At 40.2% G+C, this 20,919-nt stretch overlaps 2 protein-coding genes, 1 long non-coding RNA gene and 1 other non-coding gene across 5 annotated transcripts in view; 1 reads left to right on the forward strand and 3 right to left on the reverse strand.

Annotated features, from left to right (window-relative positions):
• Window positions 1-12,825, reverse strand: part of dennd4c (DENN/MADD domain containing 4C) — a 35,594-nt gene extending 22,769 nt beyond the window's left edge. For both annotated transcript variants that reach the window (XM_086166500.1, XM_086166499.1), the window contains exon 1: window positions 12,542-12,825. The gene's annotated coding sequence lies outside the window, so the exon portion shown is untranslated. The remainder of the gene's footprint in view (window positions 1-12,541) is intronic.
• On the forward strand, window positions 12,334-20,315 carry LOC147223653 (uncharacterized). The gene is made up of 5 exons (XR_015107639.1): window positions 12,334-12,532; window positions 12,811-12,936; window positions 19,081-19,228; window positions 19,398-19,450; window positions 20,187-20,315. It is a non-coding gene; the product is annotated as an uncharacterized LOC147223653 (long non-coding RNA).
• On the reverse strand, window positions 13,648-20,862 carry haus6 (HAUS augmin-like complex, subunit 6). Its single transcript, XM_086166501.1, has 16 exons — window positions 20,150-20,862; window positions 19,962-20,057; window positions 19,810-19,888; window positions 19,370-19,502; window positions 19,099-19,243; window positions 17,974-18,036; window positions 17,841-17,898; window positions 17,442-17,615; window positions 17,145-17,341; window positions 16,881-17,010; window positions 16,327-16,426; window positions 16,188-16,248; window positions 15,737-15,881; window positions 15,521-15,619; window positions 15,161-15,296; window positions 13,648-15,078 (listed from the first exon to the last, which is right to left on the reverse strand). The coding sequence occupies exons 1-16, from the start codon at window positions 20,284-20,286 to the stop codon at window positions 14,405-14,407; spliced, it is 2,427 nt and encodes an 808-aa protein (XP_086022627.1). The 5' UTR covers window positions 20,287-20,862; the 3' UTR covers window positions 13,648-14,404.
• On the reverse strand, window positions 15,995-16,125 carry LOC147223655 (small Cajal body-specific RNA 8). The gene has a single exon (XR_015107655.1).
• Window positions 20,863-20,919: the final 57 nt, after the last annotated feature.

The following is a 20,919-nucleotide window of genomic DNA, read 5'->3' on the forward strand; positions in this document are numbered from 1 at the left end:
CTTTTAAAGAGTTACTCTATTTTTTCATAAAATCTTCTTAACTTTTAACATATCTATTGCTGATGTTACTTATTATCATTATTATTATTATTATTATTAATATTATTATTAACTTCTTGTGACCTTTTCATATATTACTAGAAAATGTTCAAATCTTTTCTGGCACATTCTTAGGGATTTGCATGCTTAATTTTATGTGATTTTAGCTGATTTGGGATTTCATATATACCAATGCTGATGACTAATAACTAGACAGTGCATCCATTAACTTATTTACAATTTGATACAGCCCAGAGGAAATATATTGCCTCAATTCCGTCTTGGGATGGACAGCACGTATAAACATACACAGAATCCTAAACCCTGCAGCAACAAAATAAAAGGCTCTCTTTCAGACCGCTGCATCACAATACAGAAAACTAACCAGGAAAAAACAAGGAGTGATGAAAGAATCGTTGAAACTCTCACACACAAGCAAGCACACACAGGTCTTTGTATATCCTTGCACTGCTCTACCCATGTTGATAGACTTAAAGCTCTGATGCATAGAGTGAGCCAAGGGAGAGGTTCCCAGCCCAGAGGAATGCTCAGAAATGTCAAAGAGCGTAAATCCAGTGGACACCAAAGTCTGTAAAACATTTGAAATAAATTGAAATGGTTTCATATATAGCTTCACTTCTGCAAACACAAACCATTAGAATAAACTCTGTTGTTGAAACTGCTGGAATGTATCTTTATTCATTTCATATCCCAATCACATTGAATGAACTTCTTTGGGCAACAGAAAAAGGACTAGCTATAAAAGCAATTCAAGGGATAGTGGTAGCAGTGGAAAAGGGACATCTTTTCATTTAAACCTCTACCAAAACTGAGGTTTGGTATTTCCTTTAGCCTGTACAGCAGCAAAGAATTTGGTCAAAATCCCAGGTAAGAAAGAAATCAAAAGAATTTTCGGTAAAAATGTGGAAACTCTGGTTTAACGTGGTTGCAATTCTGTGTCAAAGAAGAGCAAAGGGAGATAAAATTAGAGCAAGCCCCGTCCTCTTTGAAATGCTGCCTGGACCTACACAGGAAGTCCAATTTTTCCAGTGGTGAGTCAGCTGTGGCTGGAGGCTAAAACACCACCTCTTAAAAACCTTCACAGCAGAGACAATTTTTCCCCAGGGCTCCATGGTGCACAGTAATATTGCTCCGTACTTTTCCCCCCCTCAGTTTCAGCGACACATTTTTGATTTGGAATGTTCATGTCAGGCACACCAACAGGGAAATTGTGAAATTCTGTGTTACCAGTGCACCAAGACTAATCTGCAATGACACCTCACAACGGCTCAACTTGCTAAAACAGAGACACTGTCTGTAATTACTTAAAATGTAACCATGTCCACTGGTGGTACAACAGAGCCGGACAGGCTTGTGCTGTGGAAGGAGTGGCTAGAGACTGACCTGCCCTGGAGCAAAATTGTGTCTCTGCAGCAGGAGACCAAATAGCTTGGCCAGGCGACACAGTTTCTTCACATTTTACAGAGACAGCCTGCCTGCTTGTGATTTAAAGTGACAAAGTATCAACCAGGCAGCAACAACAATGGCCTGACATGTGGAAAGTAATTACACACTTTCTTTTTTCTTTTAGAACAACCCTTATTGGATTGAGCGTTGAATGCAGCGCTGCTTTTTGGTCTCATACTTGGCAGTTTGCCTTTTGATTTGTTTGAAGTAAACTGGCAGCCTATTAGTCCAGGTAGTTGGAGATCTGCCCAGAATATGGTCCCATTTTTTTAGTGCTCTTGGAAAACAATGATGGGAAGAATTAAAAAAAAAAAAAAAAAAAAAGTTTTGTTTAGTTGAATCAGCCTCAGGCAGCGAATACAATAATGGCTGAAGTCATAACCAAGGAAGTTTCATCAATTAATTTTTCACTGAAATATGATCGTGTCAGTGAGAACAGAACAGATTGCCACTATTGTTGCCACACAGTGCTTTGAAATTTCATACATACAAAACAGAAACCCATTCCCTCTGTCCAATTGCAAGAGGATAACAGTCAGTGTCGTAGTTTCAGTACTTAATATGCAAGAGCTCACTGTGATTTGCATTGGTGAACCCCAATTAAATGGACAGTCAAGTATTAAATATAAACCAAGTCATGCTCTTGCCCCTGATTCTGAATGTTTTATGTAAAGTTTTGTGTAATTCATTATAAAGAAGGACATTTACTCATTCTGAGTTATGTCACTGAAGCCTCGGTTGTCATTTGTTTCTCCTAATACATTTTTATGGACCGAAATGGTTCCAGATGTGCTGATTTACAGCAACGCTGAAGAATGTTGTTTTGACTGGAGCCAACTCTCACAGTGATGCACAACAGCAATGAAGGGATGGAGCCTTGTGAGGACTTCCTACAAGAGATTTTAATGGCACTGTATTCATAGTTACATCTGGATGGTCATAACACCATTTAAGATTATTTTCAAATCTTTATATTCCTTAAAAGACACTAAACGGCTAGCAGTGTTCACACCAAAGGCTAAAGATTAATCTAACCAGTAACAGAACAGTTTGTCTGCATGTTTTAGAATTAGAAATGTCTGAGGGGAAAAAACAAAGTTGCTGTTCATGTCCCTTGTTGGAGATAACTTAAAATTTAACACTAAATAATGCAACACATCCGTACTCGAGGAGGAGCACAGGTCTGTGCTGATGTAAAGCAAGGCTGGCAAATATCAAAATATCAAAATTTTACCCGATGCATCCACATCCTTCTGTATTACAAAAACTTATTTGATATTGAACTAGTAAAAGCACCAAGTAATCTCTACAAATCTTCAAGAAGTAAATTTTAAATATTGTGACAAAGCCTATGCATTAAATGATTGCTTTTGATATTGCATCTTGAATTTGTTGTTGTTTTTAGCTGGCAAAAAGTTTCAGCAATTAAAACCATTCACTCTATGGCAATGACAAACTTGCCATTTGTTCCCGGTACTGATAAATCCCCAAAGCCAAAACATTACAATCAAAAAATTAAACCAAGAAAGTGAATACAAAATTTGCATGAAAGCAATAATATATTATCAGAAAGTTCACAATAAAGTATCAGAGGAACAAAATATCTTGTAAATGTCAACATATTTAAATGATGGATTTAATGTATTTTTAGTGATATGTAAGAAATAAGGGTCCCACTGTTCGTGAATTGCATACATTAAATTTATCACCCCACATACCTGTCAAGGTGTGCACACAGCTGTGTGGAACATTTCTGACCTTCACCTTCCACACATCCCTTCATGACCATACAAACATCTCTTTGTGGCAGCCCATAGTAGACAAGCATTGATGCTACCATAGCAACTACTCCCCAACAATGCCAGGCTGCTGCAACCTTGAGCTGCATAGTGTTACGGAGAGAAAACCGATCTCCAAGTCTTTCAAGGCTACATTTAGTCCGGCTGACACATTTGCGGTCCAACTTCAAAGATGTTGAAATAAACTTGCAGTGAGTTTAATGGAAGGGACGGCATGTTTTATTGCCCACTTTTATGCCCGGTGAGCAAATAAAACCTGCTAGCAGCCATAAATGGTAGTGATATTGACAGAGAATTAGTCTAAAAGCCTGAAAAGTATTGTAAATACACGTGCAATAGGATTTCCACTTTCCACTGTGTTCCCCTTGGAAAAGCTGAAAAAAAGCATCTGGGATAGGATCAAGCACAAGGAAAAATGCAGAGTTATATCAGGTCAGATTGTAAAATAAGTTAGCTCTGACATTCTTATGGGCAAACAAAAAAGGGCACTACATTTCCAGTGCGTTAAAGCTTATGTTGTAACTGGAGCCCCAAACTCTGAAGTTTATGCTCTGCTCCCCTCCCCTCCATGTTCAAAAACCTGTTTCTGTGTTACACCGGCGCCCCAATGATCGAGTGTCTCGCTCTTTGTCTGGGCTACATTCAGGAAGTAAGGTCACTATGAACCATGACAGAGAGTACTGTTGAGCTTCAGTGGTCACATATTGTGAGCAGTTATTACAAAACAGCTTTCTTTGTGCCCAGAAACTCACAGCACAGCCCCAAAATAGCAACGTGCCCTGCTATTCATTTCTAGAACAGTCTCAAATGCAAAATTATGATATTTGAAAAGAGCAATTAATTCTGACAGCACAGACATGCACTGAGAAGCCGCATATATAAATTTCTTTAAGGATGTAGGTTATTTAAAATTACCTTGATATAACCTTATAATAACCTTGATCTGTGAAGAAATTCATTTGCAAAATTTAACAAAAGTACATGTTTTTATATGTTTAATTTATTCAATTTTTATTATGAAACCAATATACAATATTAGCATATACCCCACCACGCATCAGGAACTTTGGCTTGTTGGTGACATTCAGCACTACTCAAAATCCATTTCACTGAAATCTAACATTCTCATTGACTTTCACCTGACTACTCTACTCCATTTTATCAAAGTTTTTGACTTATTTGAGTGGGCCAAAAAGCAATGCATAAATCTGATAAACAGTATTATCATAATACAATATTTAAAACCTGAATCATAAAATTACATAAAGTCTAAGTTCTAATTCCAGTTCAAACTTTGGCCACACCTTACAGTCTGTAAACAACTGACACAGTTTCCCACAAAACAAACACACATGTTCAGAGTGACAACTCAACCAAAACATCACCACCCATTCCCACATGCGGCTGTAGATGTGCACCTGCACACACCACAAATAAATGAATAAAGCAATCATCCAAAAAGAAAGTAATAATACATGTTGCAAAATATTAAGTATAAATAAATGGATGATTGTGTACTGTTTAAGCAGCAGCAATCAAATACGTGAGGTTTCTACATTTCTATCTATGGCGTCAAAGGGCTGATTTGGAGACATATATAAAATATGCAAGCAAAACATTGTTAGCTCAGTATAGTTTCACACAAAACCATACACACATACTTACATTACTGTAAAGTAATGGCTGGAACACATGCACACAATCATGCACTGGTTACAAGTCATCATATAGCCAATTTATCTCCCACCATGTTCCTAAGTTACTGACAGTCCAGAGGTTGCAGTAATATTTTGAGGATAGATAATAACATGTTCATTGGCAAACTCCCCAAAGCAACCACCACATACGTTATTAAAGAGCAACTGGACCCTAAGAACATGTGCTGAACCCCAGACCTACCGAATAATGGAAAAGCTGACAGGGACAAAAAGAGAGCACACCTGAGTAACACATCAAGAGGTAAAGTCATGAGCTAGTAAATTTACAGTGACTGAGAAAAACCAGTTCAGTACTCAAAGGGTTCATGTAAAATTGAATTTAAGTTGACAATGCAGAGGGGGATTTGTCTTCTACTTGGAACCTGCTAATGTGTTGCACCTGACAATCATGAGAGCAGGAAGAGGTCAAATCAACGACTAAACCCAAACTGCTGAGTCAGTTTTTGCTTGTGTCAGGACTCACAAGGACAAGAACTCTGTACTCCTGCCTGCAGGAGTACAGAGTTCAAGAGGGGAACTCTTTAGTCAAGAATGTGAATCCCATGACATTGACATGAAACACACACACCTACACAATTTTCCACATGAAGGAGTCATGGCAGAATGAGGAAATGATTCAAAGCAAGGATCTGAGTTCAACTGATTATCAGTAATGGCCTATTTGCATTATTTAAAACAATTGGTCAACTTTTCTAATAGGAGTGGGAATGACATTTACAGAGAGAAGATTGTGTATGCTATGTATATGCCAAACCCACAGTCCTAATCACGGTTTATGTTTCTGCAGATTCATTTTCAGCTAAAACAACACATTGAGAATTGCTGGTGTAAATTAAGTGTTCCCAAGTTGCTTGTACAGCTATTGAGAGAAAGCATCCTTGGTTAGAGGATTTAAACACAACTAGGTTAGCAGACGTTTGGTTTGACAAGAAAACACAAATGATAAAGATTTTATGATCTTCCTTGCAAGACATACAATTCCATAAAGTTAAATGCATCCTCGTCAAAATTAACAATTCCTTCCTTGGCCAGTGTTATACCTGCTGGGCCAAGTGTGGCAAAGGAAAAAAAGAAACAACATTATGGTTTTTGCATTACCCTACAAATCAACATTGGGGGGCTAAAGAATGAAATCCTTCTAGGAGGTAATAAATAACTATCATGAGGAACTTAAAAAAATAATTCACAAGTCCGCTATTTGGGTTAATGCATGACTGTAACACATCAAATAGGGTTCAAGTTCAATCTCAGAAAAGGTAGTTACAACCCTGACTGGCTGTTCCTTTAATCCACAGATTAGATCTTCCTGCAGTGGAAAGTGTTGTTCCTTGGCAGTGCCATCAGTTTCTACTTGCTTGCCAGAGGTTGCCTGTGCTGCCCGACCACCGCCCGAGGGTAGAGGGAAAACTCTCCAACTCCTATAAATAACACTGGGGAGGCCCTGCTCTTCAAGTACTTGCATACCAAACCTGATGCTCACCAAGGGCCAATTTTAGATTAAACTAAGCTACTATAGGGATCAAAGAATAAACAGAAAGAGATGAAAACAGAGATTTCTCTCTTTAGCAGAGTGGATAGTCCTTAATCCACCCACCCCCCACGCCACTCATGGATTCCCCACAGTGATCTCATCCCTTTCACACAAAAGAGCTGAGAGTCTTGCTCCCCAGAGGTGAAAGACTATGCAAGTGTGTGTTGTGTGTTGTGTGTGTGTGTGTGTGTGTGTGTGTGTGTGTGTGTGTGTGTGTGTGTGTGTGTGTGTGTGTGTGTGTGTGTGTGTGTGTGTGTGTGTGTCCATCCATAAGTGCGCATGCACATGTGTGTGCATCATGTTGGACAACAGACAGTACTGTTTCTGTCTCTGTTACTCCGGCAAGAGCCACACGATTCAGAACCACTAACAGCTTGACTGGAAAAGCAGCTGAGCCTGACACTCAAAGCTGACAGATGATGTACCCCGCAGACATGAAATCTGATTGTACTAGATGGTTTCCAAACCACAAACCTGTTCTGTATGATGATGCTGAATAATAAACATGGTACACGTCCCATTTAAGGGTGTCCAAATCATAAGAATTGATGCCAAATTTCATCTACCTAATATACTGCAATGTGTTGTTTTTTGTTTTGTATTTTTTTAAATCAAAAGTGTTATAGATTATTTTATATTATCTTGATAGAAATTATTGAGCGGCAAAAAATAAGTAAGAATATTGCCCACTGACTTTTGGATCCTATCTGATACTTCTACAGCTGTAGCACGAACAAATGCTTCCCTTAGAAATTTGTCTGAAATAGTCAGATTGCTTCAATTTAAACGTTGTGAGCGGTTCTTGAAAGAACTATTTACATCAAAATGTAATTGATCTACTCCGAATCATGTCTGAGATTAACTCAATTTGTTTAATTCAGTGGCTTTCCATACACACGTGAGTATTGTGTTATGAAAATGGGAAAGCATGATTTTAAATATTCAAAGTACTATTTTCCATCATATGACTCAGCATTGATGCTTTTATTTGTCAGCACCAAAGTTGCTGAAATGCACTAAACAGTCGTCCAGCTCAGGAACATGTTTTAATAAGAAAAAAGAATTAAATGAGTAGAAGTTTTTCAGCTTTCAAAGCCTCTGATGTCTGCCCCTTCTGAGTCAGACGTTAAGCTGCAGCGTCACCTTTGACTTGACAGGTGTCTGACTCAAGAGCTCTGGGGTTTGGAAGATCTGAACAGCAAAGTGGCTACGGCTGCCGCCTGTCACTACAGCATGCTGTCGTGGAGCAAGGAACAGACCAACTGCAAGGTGGCAACGAGGTGACAAAACCGAAAATTTACAAGGGTCGACCACTGAGGAACCCCAGCCTTTCTATAAAGGGAAACCAAGTCATACTGAAGAAGACCGATTAAAGTCAAATGGTGCAACCTGTAGAATGGATTAGTTTGAATTGTTTGCTGTTACTGCGGTCTCTAAATGCCTCACCCTGCTAACATGTGCTTGCTGTGATGCGTCTTCTAGCACAATTTTATAGGGGCAGAGCATTAATCCACTTCAACCTCAAGTTTGTAACTTGAGACTGAAGAGATGCAAAGATGCTCTCATTAAGGAAAAGGAATACATTCAACTTGGAAATATTTACAATTAAGAGTGTGACAGGAAGAATATTCATACTTTATCTACTTTGGCTGCAGTTTAGGCTATGTGATAGCCTCCCATTATCACAGTGTATCGTATGAGAGCTGCCTCACCCTGCACATCCTGAACAAAGCAGAAGGCCACTGAATTCCACTGCTCCAGGGTTTGTTTGACCCCTTTCAAATTGACACGATGCACTGAATCCAATATTCTCCAGGGACTGATCATTACTACAGTCAACACACTCCCAGGGAGCACGATACTTGCTGCCAAACTGCCTAAGAACAGGCAGCCTATGTTGTGTTTTTAATTTAGTGGATAGTGCAAACTACCTCCTTTTGTTTCCTTGGAGTAACAAATTATAACAGTCAGTTTTGCCACATTACATACTTCACTCGACTCTGTCCTGGAGATTTAAGTGTAAAGAAGTGCAATGCCTTGAGGTGTTTTTGAAATCCTTTAAAATCAACATTCAAGTTGAAGAGCCAGCAACAGCAGATCTTCTGAGGATTGGAAACTGAAACCATTCCTAATTATTCGAATCGTATTCACAATTGGCCAATAAAACCAAATAGACCTATTGTGCTTATCAATCCCTCAATGCATCATAAGTCAAAGATGAAGCAGCTGCCAGGACAGCTGTTTGTGACGCCAAACTTCAACACAGCCATACTTTCTCTTGTTAGGCTACGTGCTAGCAAACATGGCTAACACGACGACGGTGTAAAGACAAACCACAATGAACAAAGCACAAGTGCAGGATGGGAGGGGCGAGTCGGCCACAGCTCAGGTTTCACATCAAATCACACATCTACGCAGCAAGCAATTCACTTGACACAATGCGCGAGTGAGGTCTCCTGTATCTGGAACAAGAAGTGGATCCTGAGCTCATAGACAGTGTTTGGGGGGACAGAAAAAAAATCAAGTAACAAAGGTCAGGATCGGATTAACACTGTCCAATTAAAAAGCAATCAAATGACCGTCACCAGAATACCACATAAACTGACAATGGTTTATAATCTAACTATAATAAATTTAATCTACCAGTTAACCACTGAATCTACCAATTTTTCCATCTGTATGTTGCCATCTGTTAAATCATACTAATAACTATAAGTACATAATCTGCACATAACAATTATCCACCATACTTGCACTAGCTGTAAAAAAAAAATTGCATTTATTCTGTAAATACTGCATTATGTGCAAATTCAAGTACTGAAAATTCTGACATGCACTTCTGCTTTTTGCACTTCTGATTAGACGCTAACTGCCTTTCGTTACTCTGTATCCTTACATGTGTAATGACAATAAACTTGAATCTAATCTAAATCTAAATCTAATCCAGCAGTTTTTTCACAGTTACAAGACAATGCATTTTTATTTTGTGTACCAAACGCAATAAAAAAATAGTGAAATCATAATTATCTTTTTCTTTCAGCTGCTCCCTTCAGGGGTCACAAAAAAGACATTACTGCCTTAAAAACAAATCTTGGTATAGTCAAAGACATTCACTTGTATCACAACTGACACGTTTATAATTGACTAAATATTCAATTTCCTCTTTCATTGTTTTAAGTAGCTAGAACCAGCAACTATTCTGACTCTTATTTGATATGTTTTATATCTTTTGAAATATACTAAAACCAGCTTGATCATATCATTAAAGTAATAACAAGTTCATTAACAGGAGAATCATTCTTTTGCCCTGTACAACACTTTTCTGAATCTAACTGTACAAGATAACATCGCAGAGGGTTCAAACCAAGATAAATCACAATTACTGTTGCTACAGTTTCCAAACAGTCCACCATCCTGCTTTTAGATGTGCAGGTACAGTACTTAAGGACGAAAGAATGTGATTGAAGAAGCATGTTTTCGAATAAAAGTGACAAACTTGCAAGCTGAACTGTGTTACAACAAAATAACTGCTGCGCTCTGCAGCAACAAGGCACTGCCATCAGATAAGGAATAATGTCGCCGTCACAAGACTGGAGTTTGACACTGAAGGAATATCCCAAAACTCAATTTTTGGGGCCAAAACTACATCAAATGGACAACTTTTTGAATTTAAAAAAAAAAAAAAAACAACCACAGAGAGATTGCAATGATCAAGTGTTATCAGGCATTCAAAAATAACTAAATTATCTACTTAGTATCAGAAATGATGACAAGCAGTTGTGTCTTAGGCATGTCAAGTTAATTTGCATCAGACCACAGTACAGTAAAAATATTTTCCTCTGAGCAAAAATTCTGCTGTCTTAGATTCCAGCCTGATAGCTCCAGGGAAACGAATTAGCTTACATTTGGCAAACAGCTACTTACAGGCACATCCTGCCTGTTTGATTTGAAGAAGGAGCTCCCACTAGCATCTCAAAAATGTGCCCAGTTTGTAGCCTTAGCACTTTTTCATCTGGACGGCTCTGAGGGCTCACTTTCATGTGGCCCTGTGTTTGTAAAGACTGCTATATAGGCTTGAAACCATTGCTCTAGAGTTAAAAACAAGTGGTGGAGATTCAGCCCAGCGGGAACATCACAAGACCGTTTTCCTCCCAAAGCATGAAAAGCTGCCGGACTGGGCATTCTTTCCGCTGGGATGTAAAATGAAGTGAGAGCAACGATTTTGCCCTCACTAACAAGCCGGGGAGACCCAAGGAGAATAAAACAACATGTCACACCCAAGTAAGAGGGTCTAACTCAGGGGGTAGGGAACATGAAAGGACCATTTTAAAAATATGCAGAAAACACTATCTGGAACTAATATATGAATTAATAAAAACATGCTTTCAGGGGTGGACAAGAACTTACATCTGAGCTTGTGCACTTCAAATACACTATAATATAGGCTGCACACTGATGAGGCTATTTCTTCCCCTCTAAAGCAGCCCAGACCTGCTAAGGTATGACTGAGGTGGGTCAGAGGATGCACCTGCATAAACTAATCTATAAACTCACGAAAGAGGAATCTTTGTTTACAAGTAACATATCACTCCAGGGGTGCATGGTTCTGTCATGGTTAGCGCTTCCACATCACAGCACAGTTCAGTCCACAGATATGCAGATGTGGAAATAATGGAGTGAATGGTCATCTCTAAATGTGACCCTGTGTTCGGCTGGCGCCTGGTCCAGGGTGAACCCCACCACTTTTTCCGGGATAAAGGACACGTGGTATTGATTATGAATGAATGAATATTGATTTGTAAAGTTGCTATGTTGGCCAACACAAACACACAGATCCATGTGGATCTGAGTCAGGCCATTATTGCCAGATAATAAAATGGGTTGACCCAATGTTTCTATCAGGGTCTAGCGGATAGGGTTTGAGCGCCGCCTGAAGCAGAAACCAGCAGCACTTTGCTGGGTCTTGCTGCGGTGGTTTGCAGCTTCCAGGTAAGCTGTCAGAACTACATTAATTTTATTCATCATGAAAATTAAAACACAAGTGGATCTGCCAGTTTCAGCTTGTGTAAAAACAGCAGAAATGCCACCTGAAAATGTTGGCTTCCTGATTTAGGTGATCTCTGCGCACTTCCCCCCATCCCCCCCGCCTGACTTCTGCCTTCCACCTGCTCCCTTTCCTGGGTCATCCCGGCTCGGCTTTCCAACGATAGAGGTCAATGTACACTTAGCCCGCTACCTGTAGCACCTACACCGTGGTGACGGTCAGGCCAAGGCAAGGTCACGACGTCTCGGTTGGCCCACGCAGGTCTTGCAGTCTCCCCCTGTTTACCCTCCGGAATCTTCCGTCGAACTGACAACACTGCCGCCATTACAGGTAGCTGCTATTGAGGAGAACCTGTATGCGGCAGCGGGGATGGAGAAGGAGAGTTAGCCTTCCCCTCCGCGCAGGAACCTGGGGCCATGCGGCTGTCACAACAGGCGCGTCACGTGGACGAGCTGACGGTTCGACTGCCGGAACCGAGGCTTATCCGTCCCCCTCGTATCGAGCGCAGTGAAAAAAGTTCACCTGCCTCAGTCACTCTGTTGGTGTTACAGTCGAGAGTTTTAATTACTTTCCTCTTGCGGACACCTGCGAGAGCTCGGTGGCTTCCGGCCAGGCGGGAGTGGCGCAGGGCCCGGGGAGCGGGGCGGACGTTTGTTCGCCACCAACTGTTGCATCCGTCCCGCAACTCCGTTCAAACTTTCACGTAGGGAAATATAAACCCGTCACGGACGCAACAAAAACAAACGTCCTCCCGAGGAGGGACCGCAGCGTGAGACGTGGCTCTGCCCTTCTCTCTCCGCTGCTTCACGACCGGGCGAAACCGGTACGCGGAGAGGAAACTGCTGCCACCGTCGCCTCGAAGCACTTCGAACCTGCCTTTTTAACGCTTCTCTGGAGGCGAACGGCTGTCTCTCAGCTGCGCCGAATAACAAAAGTAACTTACCAGCTGTTTAATCCACACGGACAGACGATGTTGACATGAAAGCAACTTTCTGTTTCCCCGCACTCGAAAAAATCCGTAGTTTTTTCGAGTGCAAACCTAGCAGCGCGCCGAGGAAGGGCCACCCGGGAAACTTTACTAGCTGCGACTTCAGCACCCTTTCATCTGTGGTTATCGTTGGAGGCGGGCGCCATGTTTCTGTCTGCGCTGATAGTTTTGTTGGTGAGCTTTCTTTCTAAACGTCTCTCTCTCCCTCTCTCTCCCCCTCTCAGCCCGGAACCGCCCAGAGTCGAGGGGAGGCTTCTCCGCAAGTAACTGACGGCGGCTGGTGTCCAGAGGGCGCCAACAAGTTCCTCGTTGTTAGCAACAGTACTGTGTTCCGGTTTGACCCCTCCAAGGTAAAACTCCTTGAACGAGGATCCTGTGTTTCGTAATTGCTGAAAATTGAAACGTCTCAAATTGCTTTATTCTGCCTTTTACACTCGCTAACAATGCTTGTAGTGAATGAAAATGTGATTATTGTGCTGTAATTAAAATCGGCATGAAATGCGCACATTTTCCACAGATGTTTCGTCACAACTATGAAGCCTTAGAGGTATTTTCCAAAGCCCAAAGGTCGTAGTTCCGTTTTTTGTTTTGACAGCTGCTTTGACAAACCTTTTCCCGAGTTTGGCTTTTTCACGCCCTCTAGCGTTCATCGGATGGGTTACATCACAGCAACAGGTTGATTGGCAGTTTGTGTACGCCTCTAGGATTTGTCACTTAATATATTCTTAAATTTCACAGAACTTAATTTGGTATATGTACTTTGAAAATATACAGATTATTAATCTTATGCATGACCCCAAGTATAACGTAAGGTACAGGTAATTCTGCTTCACCACTGAGCAGGGCACGATGGATTGTCACTGCAAGCATATCATTCCAGACACTGAGTCTTATATTTCAAGTGGCAGGAATTTTCAAAATCCAACAAATGACCTTTTGCTTGCACACATGCATGATTGATGTTTTTTTTCTGCTAGTAGGCATTACTGTTTGGTTTCAACATTATAAAGTGTTGTCAGGAGTTTGGCTTTCTGACATTTTGGGTTAAAAATGCTTGGTTAAACTTTACAAGAAATGCAATTTAATACAAAATGTACATTATCTAGGTACAAATTTAGCTTGAAAAAAAAAATGTTCTGAGTCATTGTTAAAGTAAACCAAACATAGGCAAGTGTTGTGTCAACTACCATGTACAAAACACAAAGAAACAATTTATTAAAATCGGTAAGTGGTAACTGAAAGGCAGAATACTCACTAACAAAAATTTGTACAAAAACTAGGATGAAAAATGTTAAATCTCACAAGACCCAAAGAATGTATTCGTTGTCCCTTTGTAAAAGCCATAGAATGCAGCTGCACACAGAAGCAAATCAACAAGCATTAGGAAGACCAAAAACAAACAAGCATTTTAACCGTAGTCAGTCTGAAATTCTAGATCTGACCCTGCTCTGGTTTAAAAAAAACAAAACAAAAAAAAACTAAACTCAACTTTACTTCATAATTACAAACACTTTATTCCTCATTTCACATTGTTTCATAATTTTAAAAATGAAAGCAGCGCTAACATTTTAGTAACTAGTAGCCTCTCTGCCACGTCACAGCCGAGCAAATCCTATTACCAGGAATGTCAGTTATTGTCTGCTGTCTTTAGCAGGTTTACCATATTCCCTTATCTGGGTAATATACACAAATATGGAAAAATCTTCAAAATTAAGTTTTACCTTTTTTGAAACCTGTACAATTTAGTGCAAGAAAAGGATATCATAGCTTTGTACAAATAACTTTAATAGTTCATGAAAGCATGGTTTCCTTACTGTATTAATATTTCATGTCATCTATTGGGGAGAAGGTTATCAGTTTTGGAAGGCTGTATTCATTCTTCTTTGGGGGTGAAGTTGTGTCTAGATCCAGTGAGAAGACTTTGTTGTTGGAATCCACTGAGTTTACCGGCTGCATTAGCCACTCTTTGTCCATACCAGGAGCATTCGCATCTGGCAAAAGATCCTCGGACATTCTCACATTTTCCATGTAAGATCCATCATCACACGCCTGCTGCTGTAGGGTAAACTGTGACTGTGTCACATCAGTTTTCAGGAACGGGATGAGAAACTCGTCATTTTTCACATCTGCTTCATCGTCAAGGCTCACAAGACTGTCACAACTCGCCATTTCAGGGAGAGTTTCATGGTGAAGGCTGAACTGGTCCTCCATGGTGCCCCTGTAATTCTGGTTGTTAGGGGCACTCCAGGACAATGTGGAATTGGGTGAGACCAACTGCTGATAAGCAGGAGGGCTTCTGTGACTTGTGACAGTGGGGCTGGGATTGCTCGAGACCACAAGAGAGGGAGCAACTGGTCTACCCAGTGCAGGCTGAGGCTCAGCGAGCAGAGTGAGCAACCCTGTCCCACTATCATTCAGCCGCACAGTCCGACGCATTTTCTCAGCCTTGTGTTCCTCTACTGCCTTTCGCCAGGAGTTCTTCACATCCAGAACTTTGAAAATTCACAAGAGCAAACCGTTGTTCGTAAGTTGAAATCCAAGAATGGGATAATGAAACAGCAGGTCATGACTTACTTAAGCTCTCAGGTGTGCGGGGAAGCTGCTTCCTGGCAGAGAAAGGATCTCCTTGAAGGGTTGTTAAAAATCCCTCTAATTCCAGGACTTTTACCCTGCCTTTTGTGGGACTGGTTGTAGTCACAGCATCTGCAAACTACAAAAGCCATTTTTACTTCCAATCCTGGCAAGTGTGATTCACAATGTCACTTTATATATATATATATATATATATATATATATATATATATATATATATATATATATATATATATATATATATATGACAGAAATACTTAAATCAAAAATAAAACTTCAAACTTGGGTCCCCAGTTGTATTACAAGGCAGGAGTTATCAATTCATGAGACTAACGATTTTACCTGATTGGCTAGATTATCAAATTCCATTTCCAATATGTGAGTCTTGGGTTTATTCGGAGCAGTCTTTGTATGAAGACATGGTGTTGCTTTCACGCTGACCTGGAAACAAATTGATTTATTCAACCATTGGAGCCAGATATGGAAAAGTCAACCAATTTCCCATGGGAAAAAAAAAGTTTGAAAAAAAAGGGAAAATTTGTTCCGTTTGAAGCCTACCTGCGGTAGCAACACTGGAGTTTTGGGATGAGGGGATGGAGGTGTGTCAAACAGCCAGTCAAGAGAGGTGTTCACTGGAGCTGATGCGTCAGTGCTGACAGCATTATTTTGACTTTTCTTATCCATTGCAGGGAGACAGCAAGGGCTGTTGGAGGAGAAATAGATTTTTTTCCCCTACCAGGATCATGGAGCCCAGCTGCTCATCATTTTAGACAAACTACTTTCAAAATACTGAGACACTGAGCCAGGAAGAGTTTGGTATGTCTGCTCCGTATCTGTCTGTGGCGATTTCTCTCAATTCGCCACAGTCATCAGAGAGCATGGATGCTGTTGGGAGAGCCAGTGATGGGTAGAGCACTACTCAGGACTCCCCAGGTATCTGTCTCCCATAAAAGCCACACAACCACTGGTCAGAGGTTGACTTCAATAGCCAAAGAAAACTTTCCATTACCTTTGGATGTTTCTCATGCTATGCTGGAAACTCTCCTGCGGCTTACAGTGTGAAGATTTCTCTGAAATATTGTTTAAAACCGACAATCATGGAAAAGTCCCAGTCAAACTCAAGACCAATCCAATTAGTTTCTGCTTACCAGGGAGTTTGGCAGGGTACTGGGAAAAAACACTTCCATAACTTTCTTCAGTTGGCAGTTCAAATGACAGTTTAACCATTGGTGACAGGAAGCCAAAAGCCTATGAGATATAGGGTTGTGTTTTCACCAAGAGCAAATTAAGATCCAATTAGATACAACTTCAGTGAGGTTTGGTACACTTCTAAAGATTAAAATGTAAAACATTTAATGATACAGCTAAATACGGCATGAGTCACATCTCTTCACTATGGACAAAGTTCACAAGTTCTGATTTTTCATGTGATTAAAGTCAATAGTATTCTGCAATTATCTACTTGTCATTTAGGATGTGTGATTTCTTCATAATTTTAAGTGTAGAAATCCAGTTCAGGAGTCTCGCAGAACTCTGCCATTTGTAGATGACATCAGGAAGAAAACTGACATTTACAATCTGAATATTGTAATTGTATGTGTGTATATATTTTTGTCCCCCCCCCATCAGCTTAGCTGTTAAATATGTTGAACTCTTGTAACTTCTTGGAGGTCAGATTAAATGCTCAAGAGGATCTGCTCACCGGATCCTCATTGAGAAAAGAGACCAGGGGACTGTCCTTCAATGTATCCATCCATTTCCTGTCCCACTGTGCTGTCAACTCTTTGATGGCACTCTTTACTTCAGGAATCTCCTCTTTGGAAATCTTCTCCCTAAGGGAAATAGATATAAAAATGGCAATGGATTTTCTAGAATTTCAGGAATTAAAAAACAAACTTGACTTCAGGAGACATTTAATTTCAGCATGTCATTCTTTTTGGCCTTCTCTAACAGGGCCAATGAGTACCTGAGGATGTGGAGGTCCTTTAGCACACGAGCCATTTGGTGACATTTCTCCTGCAGTTTCGACACACTAAGCTCAGGCTTTACAGCATCAGACACACGATGGCGCTCTTCCTTCAGAAGCTGTAGTGTGTGGTTCATTAGCTCTAACACACACAGCAGGTTCAGTTGACCAGCTTCGTAAACATTCCCTGAACTCAACTGGAAAACATTGGGAAAGAGTTAGGAAACTCCTGGTTGCAAAATAATTCAAGGAATTAACCACTTCCAAAATAAAGTGAAACCTATTTCCTTGTCTCACCTGATGGGGGAGCTGTTCAATTCTCTCCTTGAGGCTACGGGGAAGTTTGAGGACACGGCCTTTTCCATCAAGGGTGTATTGGTCCACTTCTCCTTTCAGCACACTCTCTAAAGCTTCCTGCTCCTCTTTTACTGAGGACAGCATTCCATCAATAGTTGACCATAATGACCGAACCTTAAGAAATCAAGGCATTATGAAATGTGCTCAAATTAGTTAACAGTCAAGACAATTGCCAGGAGTTCAGAAGTTAAGGAAAAGATTTAATTAAGAGAAATTATAAAGATGGACAGATCAGGGACAATACCCCAGGATAACTATGAGCTGGCTTTTCATGTCACAAACAAAAATGGAAACTGACTATTAAGACATTTTCCACAGCTAAGTCAAAACTCTACATACTATTTTAGTCTTGGCAGGTAGAGAAGGTACATCAGGGGTAGAATCATCACTGTTAAGTCTGAAAAGAAATTAAATGGTTTAGCAAAGTGAACAATGACCAGTTACATGGAATGAAGAAAAAAAAAATACATACTTGAGAAGCTCATTGTACTTGGCACTGTCTGCTCTGAGGTCTCTCACAGACTTCACTAACACTCTTGAAAAGAGTAAAGGAAAATCATTAGGCAAGACAAAAAATGACTGTAGTTTGGGTAAGGAAACAGAGAATGAACCAAAGCCAGAGTCTACCAGTTCAAACCCCATCATAGCAGTTCGGTTCACACATGGTTTTGATTACACTGATTACCAACACCCAGTAACAGCAGCTGGCAACATTCGACTTTAAATTAGTCAATATAAACAGCTGAAAAAGTAAATAAATAAATTAGGGAAAAAAATCAAGAACAAAGGGGTTGGTATGATATGGTCAAAAATCAAAGAATAGTAGTTAAATGAAAAGGCACACAGTACAAAATCAAACTACATAGCAGGAATTCATTAAGTGGCAAGAGAACAGGTTGTTCTGGCTGTGAAAGAACTCAAGAGGAACTAAAGTGTAGAACTCCTGTGCAGTCCTCAGAAGACCCACTTCAGAACACTATGTCATGCACATCAAGCATTGGGAGGGAGGATCGACTGGAAAAACAATATTGCAATGAGTCTTCTGACAATGGCACAGTGAAAGTTATGTTGGCAGCCCTTTCAGTGTTTAATGTTAGTGTTGGGCTGCTGAGACTAGGCATTAAGTGCTGATTTCCCCCCTAGGGTCACTACTCTTCCTCCTATGTACACTTCATTTGGACTTGGCGAATTCGTTGCAAAGGTAGCAACATCTTTTGAAACAGGCAAACTGCTACCTGCACAACATTTTCAGGCTACCTCTTTCCAAGAATTACTTGACATTTGTCTTTCTATACCTTACAAGATACGTAACATGTTACATGGAGTTTTCATACTTCATCCTATCCTCAAAACTACCCATCACTGTATAACCTTCTACACCAGCAGAGTGAGGAATGACAAGTCTGTTTTCCTGTATTTGCCATGCCCACTTGAAATTTCTGACCAATCACAAAGGCAACCAAAACAGATGTTTCACACATGCAAGACTACCCTTTCCTTTTTCAGTATGTTTAGTAAGTGAATATATAACAAAAATATATTTTCAAGGTTTAGAATGTATAACTTCAACTCTGCACAGATAGAAGAGAGGACTCACTGGGCCCGTCTCTGGTATTCCTGAAGAAAATGATCCTGCTGTACTGCAACTTTCAAAAATCTGGATTTGATGAGCTGCAGTCTCTTCAGGGCCACATCAAGAGAAGTAGTTGGTGTCCCTGCAGCCTCAGGTACCCAACTGTCATCTGACAATAATAACATTTTGAGATTATTACAAAATTCCAACAATGCCTGTTCACTGCTTTGTCACTTTCAGTAGATTACTATACCATGTTTTATAGTGGAAAAAAAAAGATTTTCAATGATCTTACCAGTAGAGTATGTCTTCATTTCCTGCAGCATGACGTGACAGGCCAACTGAAGCATCAAGCTGGTAAACTTGGGCCCCCCGGGTGAGAGGAACAGGGATGCTACCACTTTAGATGTAGTGTTTGCAGTTTCATCCTAGGGAGAAAAATTCACATCTGTTAATCAAGTCTGCTGTTAACTTAGAAGGATTTAATACAGAATCTAGTGGTATCACACTTGATGCAGGGTAATAATCATTTCTTGTGGAAAAAAGAAAGATTTCTCAAAATTTGTTTGTTAAACAAAAGTTGGTTACAAGCTGTGTTTGCGTGAAAGTGACAGGAGAAGGGGGAGACTACAGGAAAACAGGAAGGACCCGTGGTAGGTATATAAGTAGAAACGTTTCTCCAGGGAGAAAGCTGGGAGACTGAATCACCAGCTTTTCGGTATCTCACAAACTTACCATCAATTCTTTTAGCCAAGCACAAGTTACTTTTCGAAACTCAGCATCCTCTTTACTATTTGCAACAGGCCAACAGTATCTGAGGGAACAGAAATGACATTTTTAACAATAACTACCTAACATGTTCCGCATTAGTGTGCCTTCATTTTTACCTGTATGCCTCGTGAAATCGCGTTGGATTCAATTTCGTCAGAAGGAAATGGGTTACTATGTAGAAGGCATCCTTGTTTGGTTTGTCAAACATATTCCTATCGAAACCAAAATCAGAATCAATGAAACCAAGGAGCGACAACTATGTTAACACTTGGAAACTGTATTGTGCTGTGAAAACAAAACTTACGGTCCTAAGTTTATGTGTTTTGTGCTGGTTTTTCCAGCGATTGAAGACGTGGCCGACTCTGGTTGAAATCCCAGTCCAAGAAGAGAAATCCAAAGATATTTCCCATTCTTTTTCTGTAACAATGCTTGATTTGCCATTGTTCCGAGACAGAAGAAGCCTACCAGGGTCTATTGGTGGGTGGTTAGCGGTCCAGGCTAGCTACCATAGAATTCCGCAGCTAGCCTGTTAGCTTCGCTTAATAGCTAAAGTTTACAGTCGCGACGTTGGCATTCAATAAACGGTTAACAAACTGGTCTTAACGTATAAGACGATGCCGATGATGACATTTCCAGTTTGTAGAACTCGCCCCAGTAAAATGTATACAAATATAAAATAAATGTTCTAATGCATCCTACATATTTTCCAGGGCTGACTTAAAAACCGCAAAACTAAAAATCACCAACCGCCAAATTTCCAATGTGACCCGGATGTTTTCATCGAGTATTTCCGGTGGGCAAGGTGACGATTGCTTTTTGTTTTGTATTATTTACGGATGGAGAAATGTTCTTTGTTCGTCTTGGTACTTGTCTTTTTACCTGTATATGACATTATATGTACCCCCTTTGTTCTTTATTTCACATCTTTGAGACGCCTCGAGAAAAGAAAGGCAATTGTCCCTCGACTATATCAAAGGCAGCAGTATTATTCATCATTTTAACTACTTTTACAAATGCAGCGCAGTCAAGATGTTTACAGAATAATACCTTGATCAAATGTAATTTGTGTACTCT

This window comes from Fistularia commersonii, chromosome 19 (genome assembly GCF_037954325.1).
Source record: "Fistularia commersonii isolate RoL2024-O1a breed Wild chromosome 19, RoL_Fcom_v1.0, whole genome shotgun sequence".
NCBI lineage: Eukaryota > Metazoa > Chordata > Actinopteri > Syngnathiformes > Fistulariidae > Fistularia > Fistularia commersonii.